The sequence below is a fragment of the Actinia tenebrosa genome, unplaced genomic scaffold (genome assembly GCF_029948245.1).
Source record: "Actinia tenebrosa isolate PJP-AT-01 unplaced genomic scaffold, QUT_ActTen_1.0 PGA_scaffold8__29_contigs__length_14323225, whole genome shotgun sequence".
Taxonomy (NCBI): Eukaryota; Metazoa; Cnidaria; class Anthozoa; order Actiniaria; family Actiniidae; genus Actinia; species Actinia tenebrosa.
The window spans coordinates 2,821,912-2,847,455 of record NW_028292585.1 but is presented as its reverse complement, the minus strand read 5'-3'; the positions used below and the strand labels follow the sequence as shown (position 1 = coordinate 2,847,455).

The following is a 25,544-nucleotide window of genomic DNA, read 5'->3' as shown; positions in this document are numbered from 1 at the left end:
GAAAGTGGTGGGCTGTCAATGATATGGGGCACTTAAGAGGTCCTTTAATTTTTTGCCCTTGAAAACCTGGGTGGGCCATGTATTTTTCGTGCAAAAATATACGTGTGGGTGGCGTAAAAAAGTCTTCCAGTTTTTGGAATTTACCCCCTCCCCTCCCCTTGCACTTTATGACAAGTCCTTAAGCATTAAATTTGCGACTTAAAAGCGTGCACAGGTCACTAGTCAAAAATGCTTCTTAGCACTTGTTGTTATTCAACATTTCTTGGTTGATATTGACTAACCGATTAATTTGTGCTTTGGGCGGGGAAGCATAAATATTTCTTCTAGATTTTGTAATACTATGGATGAGAAAGTTCGTTTGAGCTTACTTTTTAAATATTGTTGTCCAATGCCGAACGTACATTTTTTGGCGGGTAAGTTGGGTTTATTGAATTACTACTAAAGTACTGGTTCAGAGGGGGGTGGGGGTCATGATTAGTGAATTATAAAACTATCTTGAAACGCATCTTCGAACAGGCAACAAGCCGCGCGAACTTTATTGTACATGGTTTCTTTTAAATGATATTGTGATATCAAAAAAAAAAAAAAAAAAATGTAATAATCTGAATTACTTTGTCATTGAAAGGACCGCTATGTAATTGCTTGTCGCAAAGTCACAGGATTTTTCAGGTTATTTATGACGAATAAAAACTTTTCTTATTTTTCTCCTTTTTGCTTTTTACTAATTTTTAGGCACCCTCGATTAACCTTCCCTCGATCGTAGGCACCCTCCATCGTGGGAGCACCCTCGATAGGAAACGAGGGACGTTAAGGAAATCGAGAGACGTTGCCGTTAACGTCCCTCGTTTCCCAGCATCCTTGAGAGATCCCCTCGATCGTCCCTCGTCCATTAAAACCCCCTCGATTGAATCGAGACTCGTTTTTGGGAATCGAGACATGTCGTTAGAGATCGAGACTCGTTCTTGGAAATCGAGACACGTTTTGAAAATCGAGACTCGTTTTGAAAATCGAGACTCGAAGACCAGTATCCTTGAGAGATCCGAAACACAGTATGTAGTCGAAGGATATCAGAGCATGGTACAGACACAATACACAAGCTAGAACCGTGGAAGACATTCTAAAGCATATTGGCCGATATTTTTATACGCCTGTAGTTCACATCAAAGCCAAGAATCACAATGTGGAGAATTCTAGCTTTCTTATTGGTTGTAATCTTCAGGTTATCAGAATGTAAAGGTAATTATAATAAGATCGGGAATAGGACTGAATATTTTTAAACCCTTCAAAATTAAAAGATTCATAAAGCTAACTGAACACGTTTTCAGTCAAGATTTTTGAGCGGACGGCGTAGTTGGAATGTTAAGTTTTAAACGTTTATGATAAAATTTTGACCAACAGTACGACTGGCTGGAGGATCGTCCTCATCAGAAGGTCGAGTAGAAATCTTCCACAATGGACGTTGGGGGACAATTTGTGATGACAACTGGGATATCGATGATGCAAGAGTCGTGTGTCGTTCCTTGGGGCTGCCAGACGCCATCGGTGCCACAACTCTTGCTAACTTTGGTCAAGGGTCTGGTGAAATATTGCTAGATGAGGTTCAGTGTCGTGGAAATGAGTTGTCACTTTCTGATTGTCGGCATGATGGATGGGGAGAAAATAACTGTGGACATGGTGAAGACGCTGGAGTCGTCTGTGGCCATCCAGATGGTAAGCCATACACTGCAGTAAATATCATTACTTGTTTATAATAAAACGTAAATATTTTTGGAATAAAGTTAATTTGTATTTTCTCCCTCTAATCTATCCTTTTCATTTAGTGGTTAATATCAACGTGTCTAGTCTGTCTGGAGTGATCAGAAGCCCTGGATATCCACAGCACATGCAAAGAGCAAACTACGAATGGACATTCAGACCTCCAATACCAAATCCCAACGTGATCGTTTGCTTTGATGATCTTGATTTACGAACCTACAGTGACGGGTATGTACGGCGAATAGACCAGTTTAAGAATACAGCTGTTTTGAAATTGAAGAAAGTGGTTTATCAAACAACATCTATCATATGCTTTAATTGGATTTCAGATCTTTCAGAGCAACTGTTCAAGATTCCAGCAACACTGAACTTTTCTTTCTCAAAAACTCAAAACACAAAGGAGTTTGTGTGATAATAGAGAGTGCAGGAGGAAAAGTTATATTCTACGCTTCTCTGACACCTCCAAAAGATGACAGAGGAAGTGGTTTCCGTATGAGATATGCAGCTATCGATAGGTCACAAGCAGAAGGTAAGTAATGATGGGTTCAGTCTAAAGTATATGGAATACCAATTAGAGGAACTGTTTTTACTTTAAAAAAAGTTCACGCCAGGCTTCTTAAGTATATTTACTTATGTTGTGCCCGTCAGTTACAATATCTACTTTGCAACTCAAGAGTCATCCGATGACAGGTTGGTTGGGCGTTTGCTGTTGACATAAGGGATTAGGAAAGTATAAAGTATAGTTCACGGTCTATTTAGAAACGTACTTCGGCTCCTTTGAAGAAGCAGCGTTACCATATAACTACTATAAAGTATATTACTCGAGCAGACCATGACACCGTTTACACCCAAAGTAACAACCAGAGTAGACTCAAGTCCTACTGATCATCGATACTGTGAACTTCGGTTAGTACTTTGGTTTAGAGGAATTCATCTTTATGATTTTATTTTCGTAAGCTTGTTTGTCAACTCTATTTCTTATAGGTCATTGTAGTGACGGTTGGGACATATCTGCCAAAGGTGAAGCTGGAAGGATAGACCTCTCATGGAAACCTCCTCCAAAGAAAAGCAAGTCAGCTTACAAATTTATAGTAGTGTATAACTCTTCAGCAAGTAATGTTCGTGCAAACTTAGCAAGTTCAACGTCAGTGGTCATCGATAACTTGGATCCGAGTAGGGAATACTCGATACGAGTGATAGCAATACCTTTGACAAATGAGCAAAGCTCTGCTCTTTATTCCTGTACCAAACGCGTCAGGACAAAAAAGGGTAAGTGGACTATGAAGGAAAGTAAAAGTAAGGCAGTGAATGTGTTCTGTGAAGGTTATGTTATGTATATCTTGTTGTTATCATAGAAAAATCTCGTGTTACTGATGGCAAGTCTGCTAGCGAAGGTTACGTGCAGGTCTATCATGCTGGTCAATGGACGCGTGTATGTGGCAACTACTGGTGGGATATTAATGATGCAAATGTGGCTTGTCGTTCAATGGGTCTCGTTGCTGCAAAACATGCTATGGTCACTTATCCCAAGATTACAAAGAAAGGCCAACATATTTTGCTTGGAAATAGCATTAGCAAGCTATGGTTGTCGGGACTACGGTGTACAGGGCGAGAAAAGAGCCTTCTTGGGTGTCGCACAATTGCCAGCTTAGGATGGACAAAATTTTGTTATAATGATGCTGGTCTGGTCTGTAAAAAGCCTCCAGGTTGGTTCCTTTACTCCTTATTATGAAGCCATTTTGTGAGGCAAAAAGTTTTTTCTTTGAAAATTGAATTTTGTTGATGCAAAACGTTGCACTGTTATTGTCCTATAACCTGGTTTTCTTGACACTCTTTTCTTTGTTCCTTCGTTCTTTCTTTCTTTCATTCCTTCCTTTCATTTCCATCCATCCTTCCTTTTTTCCATTTCCATCCTTCCTTCCGTCCTTTTTTTTGTTCTCTCTTTCTCGCTATTTATTCCTTTCTCTCTTCCTTCCTTCCTTCCTTCCTTCCTTCCTTCCATTTCCATCCATTCATTCTTTTTCAATAACTGTGTTTTCAATCAATATTTAGTAACGTCCAACTGGCGTCTTTTCGACGGAATGTTTCCAAATGAAGGGCTGCTCGAAGTTTACCATAACGGCGAATGGGGACGTGTGTGTTCAAAATACGGATGGAACATAAACTCATCGAAGGTAGCGTGTCGTTCACTGGGTCTACCTGCACCTCCGTTCGTATTGAAATACGTTAGATATTGGAGGCCAAGAGAAGAAGGTTCCCTTTACATCAGACCTGAAAGAAAGACCTGGATCAAGAATCCATCATGCGATGGAACTGAGAAAAGTCTTGCTGACTGTCGAAATGGTGAAATGAAGAAGTCGATATGTCGATACAGTACTGGATATTTAAATCTCGTTTGTGGCCTTCCTAAAGGTAAGCTTTCTTTTTGAGTACAAGCCGCAATGGCCCTCATCCATGATGGTCAGTCATAATGTTTTGCCCTTGGATTCTATAACTCATACTGTATTCTATGAGTTCTTCTTCTCTTTCAGTTCAACAGATTTACATCAATGATACGAGTGGTGTGATCACAAGCCCCGGTCATCCATGGTACACCAAGCAGGCTCACATGAAGTGGATATTCAAACCCGCCGTCTCCGCAGATGCTAAAGTTCTACTTTACTTTGATATGATGGATCTGCGAAGGAATTATCCTGTCTCTAACGAGTAAATGCATGACAGTAATTTATCCTAAACTATTGAGTTAACGTCGAGAATCAATGCACCCTTCTTAAAATAGTTTTGAATGCGAGGCTAACATGGAAATGCAAACGAAATGCCACCAATTCCATCGAGAAAAAGTGGGATTTTTTTTTTTTGTATTTTTATGTTAGCCTCGTATCCACGATACTTTTGAGAAGGATCCATTTAGTGACCATTATCTTCTGACACTTAACATAACTCTTTACCCTGGGCGTAAGGCTTTCCTATTGCAGAAATTTCTGTTTGTGAGTTTCATACTTCCTTTTCTCATATAGACGAACTTCTCTCTCCATTCACGATGGAATAAACACGACTTTGTTTTACATGGAGAACAAGCTGGCGAAGTTAACGGCTGTCATGGGAACCAGTGACGTCATAGTTTCTTTTTTTTCTTCTTTTACGTACGTGTATGATGGTCGAGCACTTAGACGCACTGGATTCCGAATGAGATACTTAATCGTTGATAGTAAGTATTTCTGAATTTGTAGAACATTGACAGACAGACACGTGGCAGGGATAGACAGCCAGGCAGGCACCAGAGACAGATCAAAAGTTCAAATAGGTGCGACAGAAAAATAAATAGAGCGGCTTTTGTATGAATGGGAAACATATGGCGCAGGCTTACAGCACGTACACAGTACGTCATGCTGTAACATTGAAATAGCTTCTGATTACTAAATCGTAGAATACAATACGGTCAAAGTACGACTTCAAACTTGGGGTATCGTTTCCCACTCATACACGAACCGCTAACTTCAAAACGACCGTTTTTTTTCAGAACCTTGCCATGAAAACTGGAATATCTCTGTTGAAGTTAAACCTGGCCGAATACTCGTGAACTGGGATGCATTAGACGAGAATTCTGGACATCGAGATTTGAAATATAAATATGTAGTGATGTACAACTCTACAAGAGAACAAATCAAAACTGTCCTGACCAGTGGTACATCAGTTGATATTGACTACCTTCCACCAAATACCCTGTACTCAGTTGGTGTACTGGCGTATCCTTCAGATGCAACCAAGAATTCTAGCGGTTTCTACTTCTGTTCAGTCAAAGACTTTCATACTCACAAAGGTAGGATTTAAGAAACTCTTGTCATTAAAAGGAAAAGCGTTGGGGAAAAGGAGGGAAAGAAAAGGATGGGAAAATATGAAGAAAAAATTAACTACATCTTGCTGTCATCAATCTCTTCCACATTTGTTCCAAGATTTTTTTTTTTTGAATTATATCAATAAATATTCTTTGCTTGACGGTAATAATAAGAAAAGTAACATGCTTAAGGGAATAACTCGTGGTGTTTTATGGGAACGCATTACTTCCAAATCCCACGGCAATGTGACATGCAGTTGAAAGGCTGTAATGTGTTTCTTTTACACGCATTTTGAAAGAGTGTTTTCCTTTGCTTGGATCATAGCAACGACGCGTCTCGTTGGCGGGAAAACCCCTTTGGAAGGACATATACAAGTATTTCATCAAGGAATATGGGGAACGATTTGCGAGGACAAGGATTATGATGTAAATGATGCCAGAGTCGCATGCAGGTCAATGGGTCTACCGGACGTGACGTATTACAAAACGTATTTAATGTTTGGCCGTGGAAAAGAGAAGAAGAAATGGTTAAGAGCTTTGAAATGTAAAGGGAATGAAACGAGTCTAGGCGACTGTAAACATGCTGGATGGGGTAATACAAGATGGTGTTATAACTATGATGCTGGTGTGGTCTGTGGGAATCCTTCAGGTAGAGGTTTTAATTTGATAAACGAAAGTCAAATACTTATTATCAAACTCATTAATAATTCATGAAGAAAACACAACAGAAATCACGACCGTGAAGAGTGTTGTAAATCAGATACAGTTCATTTGCATAAACTTTAACTTAGATTTTCTTGGGCAGATTCACTTTAATTTTGAAAATTTTAGCGAAACACAAAGGAACTAACCTAGACGTTCGATATACGCCTCGAGTTTGTATATCGGATACAACACGGCCACTCATACTGTATATATTACTTACAATATTGATGGAACCCTGAAACAACCTATGCGCTAATCAAAGTCAGACACCTTTTTATCAAAAAATATCTTTACGTCGGTTCAACATTCCTTATCCAATTTGCAACTCAACAATGTCTCGCGTAAAATTGCACGATTTTTTTGTCATTTCAACTCACCTTAACTAATGATTTTCTTGCTTTAAATAAAAGAACAACATTTCACCATCACCAACTCGGCTGGAGCGATTATGAGCCCTGGTTTCAGCGATTACATGCCCATGATGCACCATGTTTACCATTTTCCAAAACCGGCCACCGGTTCAAATGCAAAGTTGATCCTATACTTGGATACCGTCTGGCTAGATCGTAAAGGAAACAAAGGGTAAGCTATACCAATAATGTTTTATTTAAAAAGTAGGAAAGACTGAAGCATTGTCTTACCGGAGAGCCGGCCTTTTTTTTCCCTGTAAAGATCATCTTCTGAAAAGTTCAAATTGTATCGCTACCCCGGAACAGCCTCTGAGCTGATTAAAAGTCAGGGCACGACTATCGTCCTCTCTTTCTCGCTTTGCTCGCTTATTATGGCGCGCAAACTATGGCGCTCGGGCAATTATTTTGATCGATATTTTTCTTCTTCTTTTTCTCTGTAATTCTAAGTAAGGACGACTTGGACAAGTCTACTTGTAAGTCTACATGTTAACACAAATCATCAATATTGTGCACGATCATCTCTTTTCAGAGAAAGTAGTTTAACGATCAAAGATGGCACCAACACTCAAATATACCAAGCAAAAAACAAAAATACTGGTAGAAGAGTGCTTGAGATTACATCCTGGCCTGTAAGCATGGACGTTTATTCTTCTTTCACGGTGAGGGAATGGATAGGGATCTTCGGTGTGAATATACCATTCATCGTGGTAAATGGTAAGTCAAAATAAACTTAATTATCAAGTTGACTATTCTTTACTTTACCATTGGTATTTGTGAATATTTAGACCCTAAGTAAGTTTGTCTGTAATCAAGGAACACAGCGGTAATTTGGAACTCGAAGAAAGTCTAAATATTAGAAATTTTATTTTGTGTTATTCATGTGCATTTTGTTTTGCAAAATGTGGTCTGACTTTAAAAAAATAGCAACCAACCTCCACTAGAAGAAAAGAAGTTAAACTGTATCATCCAAGGTATTTATTTCTTCATTTTTAGAGTCCTGCCGCGATTGGAATATTTCATTGACCGGCAAATCTGGAATGATATTAGTAGACATGGAAAAGCTAAGTAAATCTTTTTTTGAAAAGTACCAATATGTAACGTTTTACAACTCGTCGACAATGGTGACCAAAGAAGTAAAGGAAAATGATTACAGCTCCGAAACCCTTTACTCGTTGGAACCCAAAACACTGTATACCGTCAGTGTCTTTGGATTTCCATACAAGTATACTGGAGCAGATAAATCATATCACTACTGCACCAAAAATGTCCGCACAGAAGATGGTAAGTCTTGAAAAAAACAAAATTTTACCACAATTTTGAATTCAGTTCTCGCTTTGTGATTGGTCTAGAGCTGGGGTAAATAGGAGGACATACCGATAAATGACGTCAACAAATTGCGCGCGAAACCGTTTTTCTTTCAAATTTCCCCCTTGTTTTGAATAAGTGAAACTGATAAATTTTTTGGGGGTAAAAAAAAATTCCTCCAGCTTAACGTAGTATGTCCTCTTACCAAGATTGTCGTCATCTAGCCGTCAAAATGTTGTGAAAGTTTTTAGACTTATATTCTATTGGCCTTCAAACGATTGCTGTATTTTATAGGTCAGTTCCTATACCACTTATCTAATCGACCCAAATACCTCGACATTTTTTATTTTATTTTATTTTATTTACCTCGACTTGAAACAACTGTTCAATGGCAATGAGGTGTATACGTAATCCTAATATCGGCTATTACTTGGTTAGAACAGACTGATTTTGTATGGCTGCGAAGCGTTAGGGCACTGGGCAGTATCAAGTCGAGAAGAGATGCTTCGAAATTGGACTAATCAAATCGCGCAATATCCCTGAATGATCGTCCAATAAAAATGCTCGAACATGACGTCATGCTCACGATACGAAACGACTGCACGGTGTGACTCTCACATTAAATTCCTTCTCTTCATAAAGAGGTATTATTTGTTTGGGACATGAAAGCGAATGTATTTTCTTGTTTTAGTAAAACTTCGTCTAACTGGAGGGAAATTCCCCAACGAAGGCCGACTTGAAATGTTGTACGTTGGCGGATGGGGCACCATATGTGAGAAGGAATGGGATATTAAAGATGCTGCTGTTGCTTGTCGGTCAATGGGCTTACCCAAAGCAACTCATGCCTTAAAGCAAAGCGAGTTTGGACATCTCAAGAAAAGGAGTATGATGAACAAAGTAAACTGCACAGGGAATGAAACAAGTCTGGGAGACTGTCCTCATTATGGATGGAAATTCTGGCTTGAGAATGAAAGGGGCAATGAAAGGTGTTCTTCTGCTGCAGGTGTTGTTTGTGGTCATCCAAATGGTACGACTTCGACAGTTTTCCCGTTTACTTTTTACCTTTGGTGTAATGTTGTCCCATTTCAGACCTCCTCTTTAGAATAAGATTCTCCGTTTGACTTGTATCTATGCTCTAGGGAATGACACGATGTCTGAAATGAAGAAAAACAAAATCGCGTTCAAAAAAAATAGGTCTATGATATACTTCGTTCGTTTTATCTGGTACCGGTTTATGGAATTTGCGGGTTGCTGAGTATGAAGAAAATCTTAACGATCTATTTTAACATAGAATGATAATATCGTCTCTTATTTTACAGTTACCTCGTTCAACATCACTAGCCTGACTGACATGCTCACAAGCCCTGGGTTCCCAAAATCGTTGGACCAAGCAAACTACGAATGGACGTTCACACCTCCCATGTTAAATGCGAGTATCTTGCTGTGCATCGAACAACTGGATGTCGATCGTGGAACTTCTGGGTAAGGATCGACGGATGAATGGATGGATGGATGGATGGATGGATGGATGGATGGATGGATGGATGGATGGATGGATGGATGGATGGATGGATGGATGGATGGATGGATGGATGGATGGATGGATGGATGGATGCATGGATGGATGGATGGATGCATGGATGCATGGATGGATGGGTGGATGGGTGGATGGATGGATGCATGAATGGATGGATGCATGGATGGATGGATGCATGGATGCATGGATGCATGGATGCATGGATGGATGGCGGGTGGATGGATGGATAGAATTATAACTATACTACCATTTATTTTTTTTGATGTTAGTGAAAGAAGAGTGTCAGTAATCGATAGATCTGGGCGTCAGCTCCTCGACATCAAAAATGGCAAAACTTACAAACGAACCCACGTATTGATCCAAAACAACCCTTCGAAACTGTCCTTCTTTTCGCCATTCACGTTAGAGAACTCCTGGTCAGACAAAGGCTTTAGAATGCGGTATTTTGTCTTCAATGGTAATTTCAACTACCTTACCTTGAATAGTTCCCTGCGTCATCTTGAATGAATGATGTGAATAATTGTCCAAGGTGTTAAAAGGTCACTATCATTGCAAGCTCACAGTTCGTCTTGCTTCGATGCAAAGCCACAAATACCTTTTAAGATGGACTATTGCTTTTCATATCTTTGTGAAGTTTTCAATTACAACTCATTCTTTATTATAATTTTAGAATCTTGCAAAGGTAACTGGAATGTTACTGTTCAGAAGAACTCCGGGAACATCAAAATTTCCTGGTCTTTAATGGATCACCACACCAATTATACCTACGCTGTAGTTTACTACCCAACATCCAAGAACATCAAATCACAGACAACCAGAATTCCATCTGTTATGATGGACTATCTGGAACCAAATACTGAGTACACCATACGACTGTTCGCTTTTGTACCCCAATCGAAGGAATTGAATTTTTGCTCCAGACGCGTGCGCACAGACGCTGGTGAGTAAGCAAATATTTAGATATTAATGTGTATCAACGTTTTCAGAAAAGTTTCAACTTTTTCAAGTTCAGAGAGATTTTTGACGGCTCTTTTTAACGGATTTTTGACGCGTTTCGTCGGTGCTTCATCTAGGTTTTCATCGAATAAATGACATATAAACTCGTGTTATATTTTTAAACAGAATGCCTCAGACCATATTGTCGTTCCTATAGGTCCTTTTCATCCATTCTCTCGAAAGTATACTACTCAAAACCGCGAGCTTTGAATATTCATAGGAGTTCGTCTGCATAGCTATGAATCCAGTGAATGGTCCTTCGTTGTTTCTACGCTACAATCGTTCCGCGCTTTTCAAATCTTTATCGACTTTTCCTTTCTTTTCCCACTCTTTCATTTAAGGATAAAAAGATTTTCATTTTTGTATTTCACAGTACAATGGCGCATTGTCGGTGGACAGCTTAACAACGAAGGAGTCATTGAAGTTAACTACAAAAACAAATGGGGCGCAGTTTGTGCTGATCATCTCTGGGATCTGAAAGACGCCACCGTTGCCTGTCGCTATTTGGGTTTGCCTAAAGCAACCTATGCACCAAAATATGGAGAATTTAGAACTGAGAATACGAAGTTCTGGTTGAACTATTTACAGTGTTTGGGTAATGAAACAAGCCTGGAAAATTGTTATCACCGACTTTGGAAGAGTTATAACTGTTTGTATCCGGCTGGTGTTGTCTGTGGGGACATGACGGGTGAGTTCAGCGGAGAATTGCTGTTAAATATGCGCGTGCCATGCTTTATTTTGCTGCTTATAATGGACCCATTTTGTATCAAATTATCCAAAGGTACCCCAAAGTTTCCGGATTTCTGCTTGATTAAGTGGTTACTCAGTGTTGATAAAATATTTTGAAATTTCAAAAAGGATGATTGAACTACACTTTTTTATACTCACACAGACAATTTAGCTTCAGACGTCTGTTGCGCAGTTGGTGCCGTACGTATGATGAAGAAATAGAAAACGCGCGCGCGTGCTGTATGCTGTTATAAAGCACGCGCTCCCAACCAATAAGAATGCGAGATTTATAGCAGTTTTTTATAATAATTAATAGATGTAAAAAGAACTTCTCCTCAAACCGGTTTTTGACGATTTTACGCGCTAGCATTGAAATTAACTTTCACTTGGTTGTCAGAAAAGGCTTCCCTTGCGAGTAGAGTTTGTTAGGTCTGTAGACTTGAGGGTTTTTCAAAGGTTTTCTTTCCTCGGCCACAAGACTGTGAGTTACCCGTGCCCTGACTTTGATCCACCCAGAGGCAGTTTTAAAGTTTATAGTACACTCAACAAAATTACTCGACTCTGATTGGTTGAGAGGAGTACAATTATAGCGTTAATTGTACTCCGTAGGAGTACCGAATTAAGTCGCTATGGCAACACAGCCAAAACAATGTCAAAACAATTATTTTCTATCATTTTGTACTTAAAAAACATATAAATGAAATTTTAAAGCCGTAAGAACTAATCTTTTTTATGCATTGAGTTGCGCGATGTACTGAAAATCGGCCGCCAAATATACAAAGATGAACGGGCGTCAGTTCGCATTGTTTACTGATATTTTGTTGAGTGAACTATAAACAAAAAATCGCACGATCTTCTCGTACAATTTGGAATTAATAGACACTCGTAATGTTTTGAAAGTTCTTTAATTACAAGAACTTTCAAAACATTACTCTTGTCTATTAATTTCCAAATTGTACGAGAAGATCGTGCGATTTCCTATACTAATATTAACCTCTGATATTACCTTTTTTCTGTTATTTTTAGTTGAGCGTCATAACATCACGGATCAGGCTGGGTTTATCAACTCTCCTGGATATCCTTATTCCATGATCCAGGCACACCACGAGTGGACGTTCATCCCTGCCAACCAAAACACCAGAGTTTTAATGGAATTTCTACATGTCGATTTGAAAAGATATTTATCAGGGTAAATTTTACTTGAAATCTTTGTGAGAATTGTGTGAAAAAATAAAAAAACTCGGTGGTGTCGCGAAAGTCCAGATTTAGGGGCGCGCGCGTTTTGGCGCGAAAAGGTCCCGCCAAAACTACGAACTCCGTGATTATGAATGTAAGATGGATAGATGCATTTTGTCTCGCAGGGTTTTTCAGTTACCTTGATATGGAACAAAGTAGAATTTTTTTTAAATGTTTACTCTCTGTATATAAAGTATTAAATAATGATAAATAACTAATATCTATTTTATGAAATTTCTTGCTTTCCTTTTTTTCAGAAAAAGTGAGATGAAGGTCGAAGACAATGAAAAGAATCTTCTTTTGAACGTAAAAAACACAAAAATTGATACCAGACAACGATTTCTTGTCAACAAACCCACCAAGATGACTTACTTCTCATCATTCACTTCAAAATATGGAGCGGGAATGCGGATGAGATACGTTATGTTTGATGGTATATCAATCTTCTATATATCATCTTCCATACTCTACAAATTCATAATTTTTGTGCTATTATTTTTCAATATAACTGTCATATTATTTCACCTATTTACAATTCTTTTACAACTCTTTCTTTTTATTTAGTTTGATTTTGCACTTTACGCCTGCTACAAGATTAGCACCTATTTCTTTCAAATGAAGACTTTAACACCATGCTATGAATTTTGATCTAGATACTTGTTCAAGTAACTGGAGCATCAAAGTCAAATCTGGGATCGGTAAAATGGACGTGTCTTGGACGCCTCAGTCAAGAGACTCTGAATACAACTATCTGATTGTATACAACGGCACATTCAATAAATCTAACATCGTAGACGCCCATTCCCCAGGAGCTACGATTGACTATTTACCTCCTAACACCGTTTATAAAGTCACCGTGCTGGCCTTACTTACAAACAACACGGTTACAAAACACTGCACTAGATACGTGCGTACGAAACCAGGTACATTTATGATTATGCTTATTCTATAAAACTAGGTGGACAATAGAGGTTTTCAGTTCACCATCACTTGCCAATGCCTACAATACAGCTTGGGCTTCCTGTGGGTAGATGGTAGAACAATAAAATCCCTTTGCTTTTGGGAATTGAATTCTTTCTTATGTAAAACGTTTGTATTGTTCCTTTCGTCTAACATGGCCGCCTACACGTGATGAAGCAAAACTTCTATTCTAGTAACTAAAAAGATATCATTTTGTATCACCTTCCAGAACCTCTTCGTGTTGTTGGAGGACGAATCCCTAGCGAAGGACGAGTTGAGATATACAATAATAATTATTGGGGGGTGATTTGTGAAGATAACTGGGACATGGATGATGCAAGGGTGGCCTGTCGTCAAGCAGGTTTTCCACCACCAACTTGGGTGTTCAATTTCTCTCCATTTCTACCACCCAAAAAACGATCAACTGTGCTAGGCCCATTACAGTGTAACGGGTCTGAAACAAGCATTTTTAAGTGTCCAGTAAGGAAAGACTGGTGTTTCAATACTAATCCTGCAAGTTTAGTCTGTGGAAAGCCAGCAAGTAGGAGATTGAGACACGTTTTGAATTACTTGAAGATCCATTCATCACCATTCATCCATTCATCCCTCCATTCATTCATCCATTTATCCATTTATCCATCCATTTATCCATGCATCCATCCATCCATCCATCCAATTTCAATTATCTATCGTAACATGCACCTCATTTCATCTATTCATCCCATCCCCTCCCATTCCATTCATCTATCCATTAAACTGACATCTATATTTATCCCAAAAGAATGCAAGACTGAGATTCGAAACAGCCTCAAGGGAAATATACAGTGGGATGACTATTTTAATGATCGTGAAGTGGAATGTGAATGGACCATAACAGCACCAACAAAGTCGTCTCCCATAATCATGACTCTTAAGAAGATGGCCTTGAATCATTACTCTCCTTGTAGGTATGTCATTTCTGTCAACGGCTGCGGATATCTGGCTCTGTCGTTGTCAGGTTTTCATCATTCGTTATTCTCTGTTATCTGATCCGATCTTTTATAGATCCTATGAGGAGGAGGGAGGGGGAAAAACTGGTCGCAGGTCCCTATTTCAAAAACAACCTTAATCTAATATTCACGTCTCTGTATGTATTTTTTATTTACCTTTCTTCCCGTAGTAAGAACTACATGATTTACGTGGATGCTCTTGGCCGTGAAGTTGAGAGGTACTGCAAGTCAAGTCGTGGGTTAATGACCTTTGTAGCCTTTGGTTTTCTCAAAATTCGACTCCGTTCAGACGTGTCTTGGTATCGTGTACAAATGAACGCCGAATATTTTATTTCAAGCAACAAACTGGACGACTGTAAGTAAGAATTGTAGAATAAAGGATTGAATAAATGGAATACATAATGCTTCAAAGATACAGCAAAGGACTAGCTGATTTTGACGATTGTTCTTATATTCGAAAAAGTTAGAAACTACGTATACAAATAACAATGGCGAGAATGGCGACGCGCGCGTGACTTCTAGCGCAATATTTCCCGCCAAAATCATAAGCCATCGAGAGACGCCACGACACGAGTAAAAAATGTCTGCGCATGCTCTGAATCCGTATGCAAATTAGCCAAAACATATGTAAATTTGATTTTTCGTTTGCACGTTACGTCATCGTCGCCATGTTAGTGGTATGAAACGAAATATGTTAATAGCTTCCATTGTTAATACCATCCCACATGGCCGCCATGTTTCTATCTTGACTTTCTTGGTAATGGTTGCAATCCATCAATACGATCAAAGTGTTAACTAACGAACCTTTGTTGTTTATTAGTTGTCACTGCGTCAAACTGGTTCATAACAGCCCAAAGCAAAACACCTGGTGCGATCGAGGTAACATGGCCGCAAAATAAACCAAGAGACGAAAAATCTCAGAACTTCAAACAAGTGGTTAAGTATGTCCCCGTCTGTGTTGCTCACAAAGATGGAGATGTCATAACCGCAGATTCCTTTAGCGAGAGTACTAAGGCAACCTTTAACAAATTGCCTTACGGCGAATATACCGTATATGTAGTGGCTTACCTCGGTGATCATTCACGAAACACATCGATGACAAACTGGAAAAAAGCTGCGCGACGAAGTAGAAGTGTCACTCTGAAAACAATGGAAGGCTGTAAGTACCAGCTATGGGTATAAAGGGGCTGTCATTTATTAGCGCAAGGGGGGCTCGGCAAATTTACATGGAAAGCTTTACAAACATAACCCAATTCCCCCCCCCCCCCCCCCCCCCTACTCCATGGTAGAGACAACGATTTCATAGCCCATTTTCCCCCTGAAATAATAAACATTCTCTTAGATTTATTAAAGTCTCGTTTTTCATGGTTGTCACTGGCCAAGTGAAGATCGCGAGCGACCATACCAGTACCCTTCTTTCCCTTCAACGTCTTACTAGTTTCTAGACTTTAAATACTGTATTAATTGGTTGTTAGATCCAAGTCAACCGCCAATGAACATCACTGCTACTTCTACGGGCACAAGCTCAATCCTTGTCACCTGGCAACCAATTGCTGAAGAATATGCGAACGGCATCCTGATGGGCTACGAAATATACTATGGCTACGACGAAAAATTCTTAAATACCGTTGTTAAAGTTAAAATTTATGGCGCAAATAGCACATCCTTTGAAATCAACGATATCAGTGATCAAATGAAGTACTATATCAAAGTGCGGGGATTTACGAAAAGAGGTGTGGGGCCGGCAAGTCCTAAAGTATCAGCAACGACCGGTAAAATGTAATGCTTCTGATATTTCTAATTGCGGTTCTTGCGGTGTCTTTACTTCAAATTTATGAGAAGCTGGGAAAGCTTTAAAACATCTCTTATGTAATTATCTCTTTTTGTGGTTATTTTACCGAACAGGTACCACCACCCACCCCCTTAACTGCCCCCCTCTATGTATAGCAAGCTTCTGACATTTTAGTACTGTTTGAATGATTGGTTTTTAGATGCAATTCAACCGCGAATCAACGCAACTGCTACTACAACTGGCATAAGCTCGATCCTTGTCACCTGATAACCACTTCCACTGAAATATGCAAACGGCATCCTAAAGGCATACGTAATATTCTATGGCACCGAGCAAAAAGCCTTAAATAACGTCGTTCGAATTGATGACGCAAATAGTACATCCTTCGCAATCACCGGCATATGTCATCACACTAAGTACCATATCCAAGTCGGGGGAATTACAAAAAGAGGTTATTTTAGTCCCGCAAGTTCTATAGTATCAGCAACAACAGATAAGATTCGATACTTCTCTCTGTCTAACATTTATAATTACGGTCTAACTATGGTGAATTTGGCTGCGCACTCCAATGAGAAGCTTGGAAAGCTCTAAAAATCTCTTGAGAGAAACTGGCTTGACCTCGAGAAGACTACAGTATAAAGTTATTGCTAAAACCTTTGCTAACGCAGTGAAAAGAGGAAATTCGTTGCGCAATGTCGAAGAATTATGTCGAAATGCTATGTGTGTATTGTGGTTGGCCGAAAATATGCGCAAAGGGTTAAGTAACAAACAGTAGAATCATCATCGCTGTTACGCATTGTATATCGATCTGTGAACAGATTAACGTGTGCGGTATCTGGAGAGCCGCCGCCTCACATGGCACATGCTAGACGTGTGAAATTCGTTTGGGATTTTGCACTCATTATACACGATCTTGTACGAAACTTATAAATGTCATCTTGTTGCAGGTTACGAGGTACGGCTAACGAAAAGATACGGAGGTTTGCATGCTTTAGGTAATCCTAGTGAACTAAGTAAAGCCCATACGGTCTGGAAACTCGTTCCCATTGGAGAGGAGTTCGATGAAATACTGATCGTTTTTAAAAAGTTTGATTTGGAAAGCAGTGACGCATCATACAGGTAGGTTTTTTCTTTTTTCAGAGAACATGGGTTGCTTAACATTTAAACTAATCCATCTGGGTGGAAATTTGTTTGCTAATCGTAAGAAAAGAGCAGGAAACTTTGACTTCTGACAAATGGTACGCGCGTCTACCGGAAGAACTAAGAAGAGCGGGAAAAGTGGATTACCTCAATCATGTACCATTTGTTTTTTTCGAATTGAATGTCCGTTTTTTACGAGTAAATGTAAAGCACCCCAGGGATTCCTGCTTTCTATAGGTGCTTTATCGTTTTTTTTTTTTACTGTCTTTTCAAAATTGTTCAGTTTTCGAAAACACACAAACAAACAAATCGAAGAGGTTACAAAAACACCGTGAATGAAAACAGGAAACTTGGAAAAAACGAATCACGACATTCATAAATAACAAGAAAGCAGGTTTTGAAAAACACAGTAAAAACCCGCATGTTTCTATTCCGTAGCAACAATTATGTTCAAGTAACAGATGCGAACGACAAGGAAATCGGAACGTTTTGCGGCAAGAAACTCCCTTTTGCCACCAGCATCCCCAAGGGTAGTGGTGTTGCCCAAGTCACTCTACGTACTAATACAGTTCCTGACAGAGGAGGTTTCTCAGGGTTCTATAAAGTGATCAATGAACAACCTAGTAATAAAAACAGTGGTAAGTATAAGGAGTGCTTCACCTGTTATACATCCACTATTCAGCAGTACCATGATCCATGGTTTCCCATTCGATCAGTGGTTGATTCATTCATCTGTTCACCAATCTCATTCTCTATCAGTACGGTGATCTACAGATTCATAGATTTCTTGGTCCGTGGATCTATCAATCCACTGATCCATTGTTCCACCGATCCATCAATCCACTGATCCATTGTTCCACCGATCCATCGATCTAATCTTTTCAATGTCTTTTCAAACAGTTTGGAATCTCCAGGTACAGAATACTTCCAGGACAGGAGCCGAGGTATCTTGGGACATACCAGATGGTAATGTATCAGATATTATGGTCCTCTTCAAGGAGTCGAGTGTGCAGTACATCTGGCAAGCGGTCAAAGCTAGTCCTCTAGATAACAGTATCATTCTCAAGGACCTTGTCCCTGCCAAACAATACCATGTTCGACTGGTGGGATCCATTTTTGATGTCATACAAGAAAGTAAACTGATGACTTTCACAACCATGGGTGGTAAGTATTTTGAAATCTAAAAATGTTTATTTGAGTACAAGAACCGATATGTAAAAACTATGCACTTCTAATTTCGAAACAGATGTGATACTAGTAGCTTCGAAGCCAACGACAGCTGCCAATAGCAACGGACAAAGTACGAGGACTGAACCCTGACCCCGCTATCATGGACCGATCGATAACCGATCAATGACCGATCACAAAATAGTTTACGACCGCGACACCAAATGGAATTGATATATTGATTACGTTTTGAAATTCATAAAATTTGATAAGGGAAGGTACGTTTTTTATGGGGGAGGGGAGGCTGGGGATTCACAGTAAACTTTTTTAAATGGCTTCCCTTTCACTTTAAATAAAAAGGTTTGTACCCTTCACGAAAGTTCACATTTTTAGTGATAACCTTCCCTTCTGGAGCCCCAGTCCTCCCCACCCCCCGGATAAAAAAATACGTACCTTTCCTAAGTATAGGATCACTAGTTTTATATCTCAGATCAGGCAACATTTCCTTGAGTATTATTTCTTTGCTTAACAATTTCGATTATGTCAGACCATGCAAGAAAAATCTTGAGGGAATGACCTAGTCTGGAATGAAAATATATTACAAATGTAATCCTAAATGTAACGAAAATCAATCAATAAAGTAGGTTTATATTATATTACCTGAGTTAGTAATTATTTTTACAAGGTTAAGTGATATGGAATGCAAGTATATAACATCGTACCCTGGCTACTAAAGTATTGCCATCATTACCAATCATTATCATTACACCACCATCACTACGAATGACCACGAAAAGGGCGGCATCAATTTTCTATCGCTTTAGAAATTTTTTCCATCAATTCTTGCTACAAATTCCCATTATTATTATTGATTATTCAAATTGCAGGTGCGCAAGGAATTCTGGTAGTAGTAAACGCCGATGCGCTAGACCAATTAATCGATACTCGAAAAATTAACTTAAAAGTAAAAGATTTTGGCCCAAGTCTTTTTAAAGTATGAAGTCCTCCAGAAATTTGCCACAATCTTCAGCTCCACAAATAAAAATATATATATTTCGCAAGGTTTTTCATCAAGAACGTTCAACAAGGCGAGAAAACTGCGATTTCCTTTTCTTTTTCCGGTAAAAGTCTCAACGCGTCTCAACCGGACTTCACAGTTAATAGTTTATATATTTTAAGCATTATCATTATGTTGATATAATATTGGCAATTTAACTTTAAATTAGAATTAGTCCGCCTCGTATGCTAATACACTTGATAACCATTTTTCGAGTTCCTGGACAGTCTTCCCCTTCCGTTGGGCGTAATCTTTCACCTAAAAGGCAATAAGAAATAGTTATTTTATTTTATTAATCTGTTGTTACAGCTATAGCTGTGTTGTCGCTGCTGCTGCTGTTGTTGTTGTCGTTGTTGCTCTGTTTTTATGATTGTCGTTGCTGATGTTGTTTTTGCTGTCATTGCTATTGTTGTTGTTGAAGCTACTGCTGTTGTTGTTCTGAAGTCGTTTTCGTTGTTGCTTCTGCTGTTGTTGCTGATGATGTGTTGTCATTGGTGTTGTGGTTGCTTTTGTTGTTGTTCCAAGTACTGCTGTTGTTGTCGTCGTTTCTCTGATGTTGTTGAGCTGTTGTTGTTGTTGTGCTGTTGTCGCTGTTGCGCTGTCGTCGTTGTTGCGCTATTGTTGTTGTTGCGCTAATGATGTTCCTGATAATATTGAAGTCGTTGCTTCTATCGTTATCATTAAGGTTGTAATCGTTGTTCCAACTGCTATTCTTGAGTTTTTTTTCATCCCAAAAGAAAATGTTTCCACATCTCTACATAATCACCGTGCACGTACCTGATCCTCACAAACTTTCCCGACAGCAAAGTAAGTCGATTCCGGGTGACTAAAATAAAGACCTGACACAGATGCTGCAGGGTGCATAGCTAACGACTCTGTCAGCTGGATGCCCGTTTGTTTCTCACAGTCCATCATTTCCCACATGGTCAGCTTCTCCGTGTGATCTGGCTGGCTGGGATATCCAAAGGCTGGCCGTATGCCCTATGGAATAGAATGGAACAGAATGATGGCATCTTATTACGTAACATTTCAAAGCCTCCAATATCGGACTGGACGGGATTTCAAGGCAATTTGTTCCAGTCAGAGGAGCAGTCGAGGACTGGAACTAATTGCGCGGACTTGCATTCCTGTCCAGTCCGATATTGGAGGCTTTGAAATGACTTCTCATGCTCATTAATAATTCGACTTGGAGTAACTGGAACAAAATTAATTCAGTACTAGGACTGAATTAATTATGTTCCAGTTACTACAGACTGAATTCAATCCTTTCACAGGACTTTACAGGTTTCAAGTAACATAATGTGACCCAAAAATAGCCCATTGATTGGCTGGTTTCCTCATGAGTTTTTATGGGTATGAGAAATGCTTTTCTCGATAATTGTAATTTAGCCTTTGATGATGGAAAATAATATTTTACAATAATGTTTGGCCTCACTTGATTGACTGGTATCTACACGTTTTACTATGCTATACTCAAGGACAACTTTAATCTTCTTCAGAATAAAATAAATAGGGGGAAAAAACGCAAGCGAAATTTAACTAAAAAATGCAGCTTTAATCAGGATGTTCTGGTAGTAATCTTGCTATTTTTTCTATGCCAAAATATATGGTGCACTCGCCTGTCACTGATCTCTGTGGTCTTGAGTATGATATCTATACTAGGCATCACGTTAGTAGCGTTTGTTAGGTGGGTTCCTCAAATCAAGGGTTTTTTTTCTGGGTTTTCCGTATTTTATCCCTCCGAAAAATTTATTAAACTAACGCTAAATTCCAATTCGTTCTGTGATTTAGCCATCTCCTGCCATCTCCTGATTTTTATCAGCCCAAAGATTACAACACGTTTCGGTTGCGCGTTTTCACGCCTGATTGTCAACAATGGTTTCTGTTTTATTAACATTTACAAACATTTAATTAAGCCACGTTTACCTTATATCTAATCCTGTGAAGATCCTTAGCGTCCAATTCTTCTTCACAAGAGTATCCCCAATGATCCTTGCGAACTCTCTCGTGCAGCTCTTCAGCAAAAGCCTATAACAAGAACATAAAATTCGAGTTCGTAAGGTGTCTCCCTCCTCAAAAAACGCATCCGAGGAAGGAAGGAAGGAAGGAAGGAAGGAAGGAAGGAAGGAAGGAAGGAGGGAGGGAGGAAGGAAGGGAGGGAGGGAGGGAGGGAGGGAGGGAGGGAGGGAGGGAGGGAGGGAGGGAGGGAGGGAGGAAGGAAGGAAGGAAGGAAGGAAGGAAGGAATGATTTTCCAAGTGGCCAAAAAGGGTACAATTTTTTTTTTCGACTTACTTCTACTATCCTGTCGGCCAACGCTTTAACCATGATGACACTATAGTCATCCAGCTGCTTGCTGAACCTGTAACGAACAGACACCAAGCAGTTAAGCAATATTTAGTTATACTATTAGATGCGTTAGGTAATATTTGGTATCACTTACTGTTCGGCCATGTCCTCGGCGCCCATACAGGACACAGCAAAGCAACCAATGTAGTCCTCTACTCCTGAGTCTAGAGGTGCTATGAAATCTGATATGCAGTAATAGGGCTCTTCGACACCGTGTTCTTTTTGAGCCTGAAGACATGATGGATGAAACGTAGGGGTTGGTTAGATACATAGGTTATAACCAGTTATATTTTATATAACATTATCAACACAACCATCACCTCTTTATTATCCTTAACGAAACAAACACCTCATCACTATCATCATCATCAACAACAACGACACAAAGATCAGCTCATCGCCATCATTATCAAGAGACGCCTGACCTCATCACCATCATCATCATCAACACAACCATGACCTCATAATCATCATCATCATCATCAACACAATTATGACCTCATAATCATCATCATCATCATCAATACAACCATCACCTCACTATCACCATATCTTCGTCATCACTAACATCGTTGACCTCATCATATAATATTGCGCATCATCATATATCTAAAAGTAGCTTAGCACTTATAATAACCTGTTGTCGCAGTCCACAAAAGACTGCTTTAGGAGGTCCCTTTCTCGATTGGTCTTTATCAAACAAGTAGATATCGTCCCCCACACTATTTGCTGGATAAAATGCTAGTTGTCCTACAATTCGTAAAGACTTGGATTCCACTATTGTCTTCAGCATCTTCTGTCCATCATCAAACACGCGTTTAGCTTCTTCACCTAAAGAAATCAGTACCAGCATGGATTAGAGAATTCATATCCTATGACAACTCGAGTTCAAAGCACATGGACAATAGGCGGTAAACCAATCACAGCGCTTAAAATCACTGCTTATCCAATCAGAAAGCTCGGACAGGGTACCGTCACGGTAACGGAACGACATCCATACGAATGCGCTTTCAAAGTAAAAGTCTGATCCAAAACCTTTTTGTACTACGATTTGTAAATTTTCTCTCTAAGTGTAAGTTTTCTCTCGAAAGCTCTTAAAATGGAGCACAAATTAGATGAAAATAGATGAAAAAGGTTTTTCCACTGACAACTTACCAACGGTTTTATCATTGAATATCTTCGGGTAACCTCTGTTAGGGTATTTTCCTCGTAGCTGCCAAACATCAAAGAAAGGTTTCCAGTCGATGTATGGAATGACTTTCTCCAAATCGTAGTCACCTAGCACCTTGGTCCCTAAAAACTTTGGCTTCACTAACAAATAAGTAGAAATGTCAATGATGCAGCAACTCATTGCACTTGAAGGATTAGGGCAATGGTTTGTATTAGCGCATTATTTCGACCATGCCTGCGAGCAAACAAATGATTAATTACCCAGGGATTAGCTGCAGTTATGGTCTGGGAGCCAGCTAGTCTCTCCCCTCATATCATTCGGACCATAGGTAGCCCAAGCTAGGTATGAAAAAAATGTATGGCGATACTTAAAGAGCTCAATAAAATCGTCAAAACGTAAAATAGTGTAAAGAAATCTTAAGCCCCGTTTACACTAGAGATATTTTTGCGATTTTTGCTGCGATATTTTTGCGATCTTGTTCATAATAAATAATGGTAAAGAATTTACTTGTAAAGTTTTTTTCAGTATACCAAGATTTTCCCTACACGAATGTCTCTTTTGAAGGATGAGACAAAAGATTTTATATTTCCGAAAATTGCCACAAAAATCGCAGCAAAAATCGCCGCAAAAATCGCCAGTATAAACGAGGCTGTGTTCGGACTAGGACACTATTCTGCCTAACCCGAACATTAAAGATTGTCGTCAGGTCCGAAGTCCATACGGCGCATCAGATTCTGCATGGCATAACTTTGGTAAGTTTGAACCAATACAACTTGGGCGTAATGTTAACCCCTTTTAGATCACGTGTCATTCTCTTAAGATTTTGTGCTTGAATCTTATCCATATTCATGTGTCTTCTCGTGCACAACCGTTCAACAAAGAAATCATAATCTAGGGAATGACACATGGTCTGAAATGGGAAAACATTAAGCCCAAGGTAGAGTTTTTTTTAGTTTATTTCCCCAGGCGTGGTACCTGGTTTGAAGTCCACCAAGTCAACGACAAGCTGCTTATCACGGGCTTTATCAAGGCTGAGATATCGACGATCCTAAGTAAGAAGAACAGCACAGAATTAAAAAAAAAAACGTTAAAGGACACAGTAAATCGGTCTATTCTTGTAAAGTCTTACCTTCAAGGAATCATAATGCTCTTCTCGGATTTCTTCGTATTCTTCGTTCACTTCGTCAATGAAGTCCTCACGAGCAGTTTCATCCATCAATGCCGAGCACTTAAGAGACAACAAACAGAACTGTCAATCAAAAATAACTGACGTGGGCGAAACAAACAGCACTCGCCTTCCACAGGAAACCCATAAAGATAGTTCTCCACTATTTTTTTAAGGAAATTTTATTTGTAAATTTGTAAACTTTTATCATATTTTGAAATTTTGCAATGTTTTTTTTCCTTTTAATTCTTTTTTTGGGAGGAAATCGTCATTTTTCGTATTCTAATACCTTTTAAAACGCTTTCAAAGTACCCCGTAAAATATCGGAGGATATCAATGTATATTCCCTCAATTTTTCCAGGGGAAGGGAGGGGAGGGGAGGGGAGGGGAGGGGCAGTGGATTGTACCACACTTACCACGACTGCACTCTTGGAAGCGTCTAAGACGTGTACAGTAGGTTCGCTGTATCGAGGAGCTATTTTGACAGCAGTGTGCGTTCTGTGAAAATCATTAATCCATCAATCAGTTAGCCAGCCAACCAGAATCGATGACTGAGAATACACTCAATTACTAAGTCATTGTCGGGTTCAAAAAACATAGAAACATAAAGAAATACTTTTGATAATAACTGGACAACATATCGTACCTCGATGTAGTAGCTCCACCAATCAGAAGTGGTATCTTCATCCCTGTTCTTTCCATCTCCTTGGCAACGTGGATCATCTCGTCCAATGAAGGAGTGATCAGCCCAGACAGACCAATGATATCTAAATATATCATGCATGGAACACAATGAGCATCGAGGTCCGTACATTGTTCCCCATCTATTTTACGTCCTTGCATCGTTGTTTCGATTTCACTGTATCCTGTAGCTTTACCTTTATATACTCTTAGAATGGGGAAGAAAGGAATGATGGGCGGAAGTGGGGGGAGGAAATGGGGGGGGGGGGGGGGGGGGTAGTGAATGAGAGGACAGGAAAGGAGATGGGATTGAAATTTTAATATTTGCCAGCGACTCTATGGAAGACCACTCTCAACTAATAAGGAAATACCAAAGTTAATTGCCCTATTTCATTATGACGTCATGCCAAAACAATCTTTTGTTTTAATACTAGCCCCTTGTTATCTTTACACTTTATCAAAGTCGTTAACGGCGCAAAGTAACAGACTAAATTACGCCGCAATACAACGTTTCTCTACGTGCCTCATGACACAGGGGATACAAATGTTCATGTCAAACGTCGAACT

The 25,544-nt window shown here is 39.4% G+C and overlaps 2 protein-coding genes across 4 annotated transcripts in view; one reads left to right on the top strand and one right to left on the bottom strand.

Moving 5' to 3' along the window:
- Positions 1–966: 966 nt before the first annotated feature.
- LOC116301732 (scavenger receptor cysteine-rich domain-containing protein DMBT1-like) lies at positions 967–19,212 on the top strand. 3 transcript variants are annotated; one of them, XM_031710838.2, is made up of 31 exons: positions 968–1,236; positions 1,399–1,710; positions 1,821–1,983; positions 2,085–2,284; positions 2,740–3,024; positions 3,111–3,461; positions 3,808–4,167; positions 4,287–4,461; positions 4,773–4,963; positions 5,276–5,575; positions 5,916–6,239; positions 6,706–6,877; positions 7,235–7,419; positions 7,699–7,986; positions 8,702–9,037; positions 9,330–9,492; positions 9,817–10,004; positions 10,218–10,487; positions 10,917–11,231; positions 12,299–12,461; positions 12,766–12,941; positions 13,162–13,431; positions 13,698–14,009; positions 14,250–14,415; positions 14,628–14,812; positions 15,278–15,616; positions 15,933–16,229; positions 17,197–17,368; positions 17,828–18,027; positions 18,290–18,553; positions 18,636–19,212. In XM_031710838.2, the coding sequence occupies exons 1-31, from the start codon at positions 1,179–1,181 to the stop codon at positions 18,707–18,709; spliced, it is 7,254 nt and encodes a 2,417-aa protein (XP_031566698.2). In that variant the 5' UTR covers positions 968–1,178; the 3' UTR covers positions 18,710–19,212. The 3 variants fall into 3 exon arrangements, with proteins under 3 accessions (XP_031566697.2, XP_031566698.2, XP_031566699.2); XM_031710837.2 differs by having other exon boundaries at positions 967–1,236; positions 13,698–14,415; XM_031710839.2 differs by lacking the exon at positions 13,698–14,009 and having other exon boundaries at positions 969–1,236.
- LOC116301730 (methionine synthase) overlaps positions 19,187–25,544 on the bottom strand; it is a 19,402-nt gene continuing 13,044 nt past the window's right edge. The window contains exons 26-36 of the mRNA XM_031710835.2: positions 24,943–25,063; positions 24,713–24,794; positions 24,261–24,359; positions 24,107–24,179; positions 23,116–23,271; positions 22,598–22,791; positions 22,055–22,188; positions 21,907–21,973; positions 21,540–21,641; positions 20,391–20,594; positions 19,187–19,871 (exon numbers count right to left, since the gene is read on the bottom strand). Of these exons, the coding sequence (XP_031566695.2) occupies positions 19,785–19,871; positions 20,391–20,594; positions 21,540–21,641; positions 21,907–21,973; positions 22,055–22,188; positions 22,598–22,791; positions 23,116–23,271; positions 24,107–24,179; positions 24,261–24,359; positions 24,713–24,794; positions 24,943–25,063 (1,319 nt within the window). The 3' untranslated portion in view covers positions 19,187–19,784. The remainder of the gene's footprint in view (positions 19,872–20,390; positions 20,595–21,539; positions 21,642–21,906; positions 21,974–22,054; positions 22,189–22,597; positions 22,792–23,115; positions 23,272–24,106; positions 24,180–24,260; positions 24,360–24,712; positions 24,795–24,942; positions 25,064–25,544) is intronic.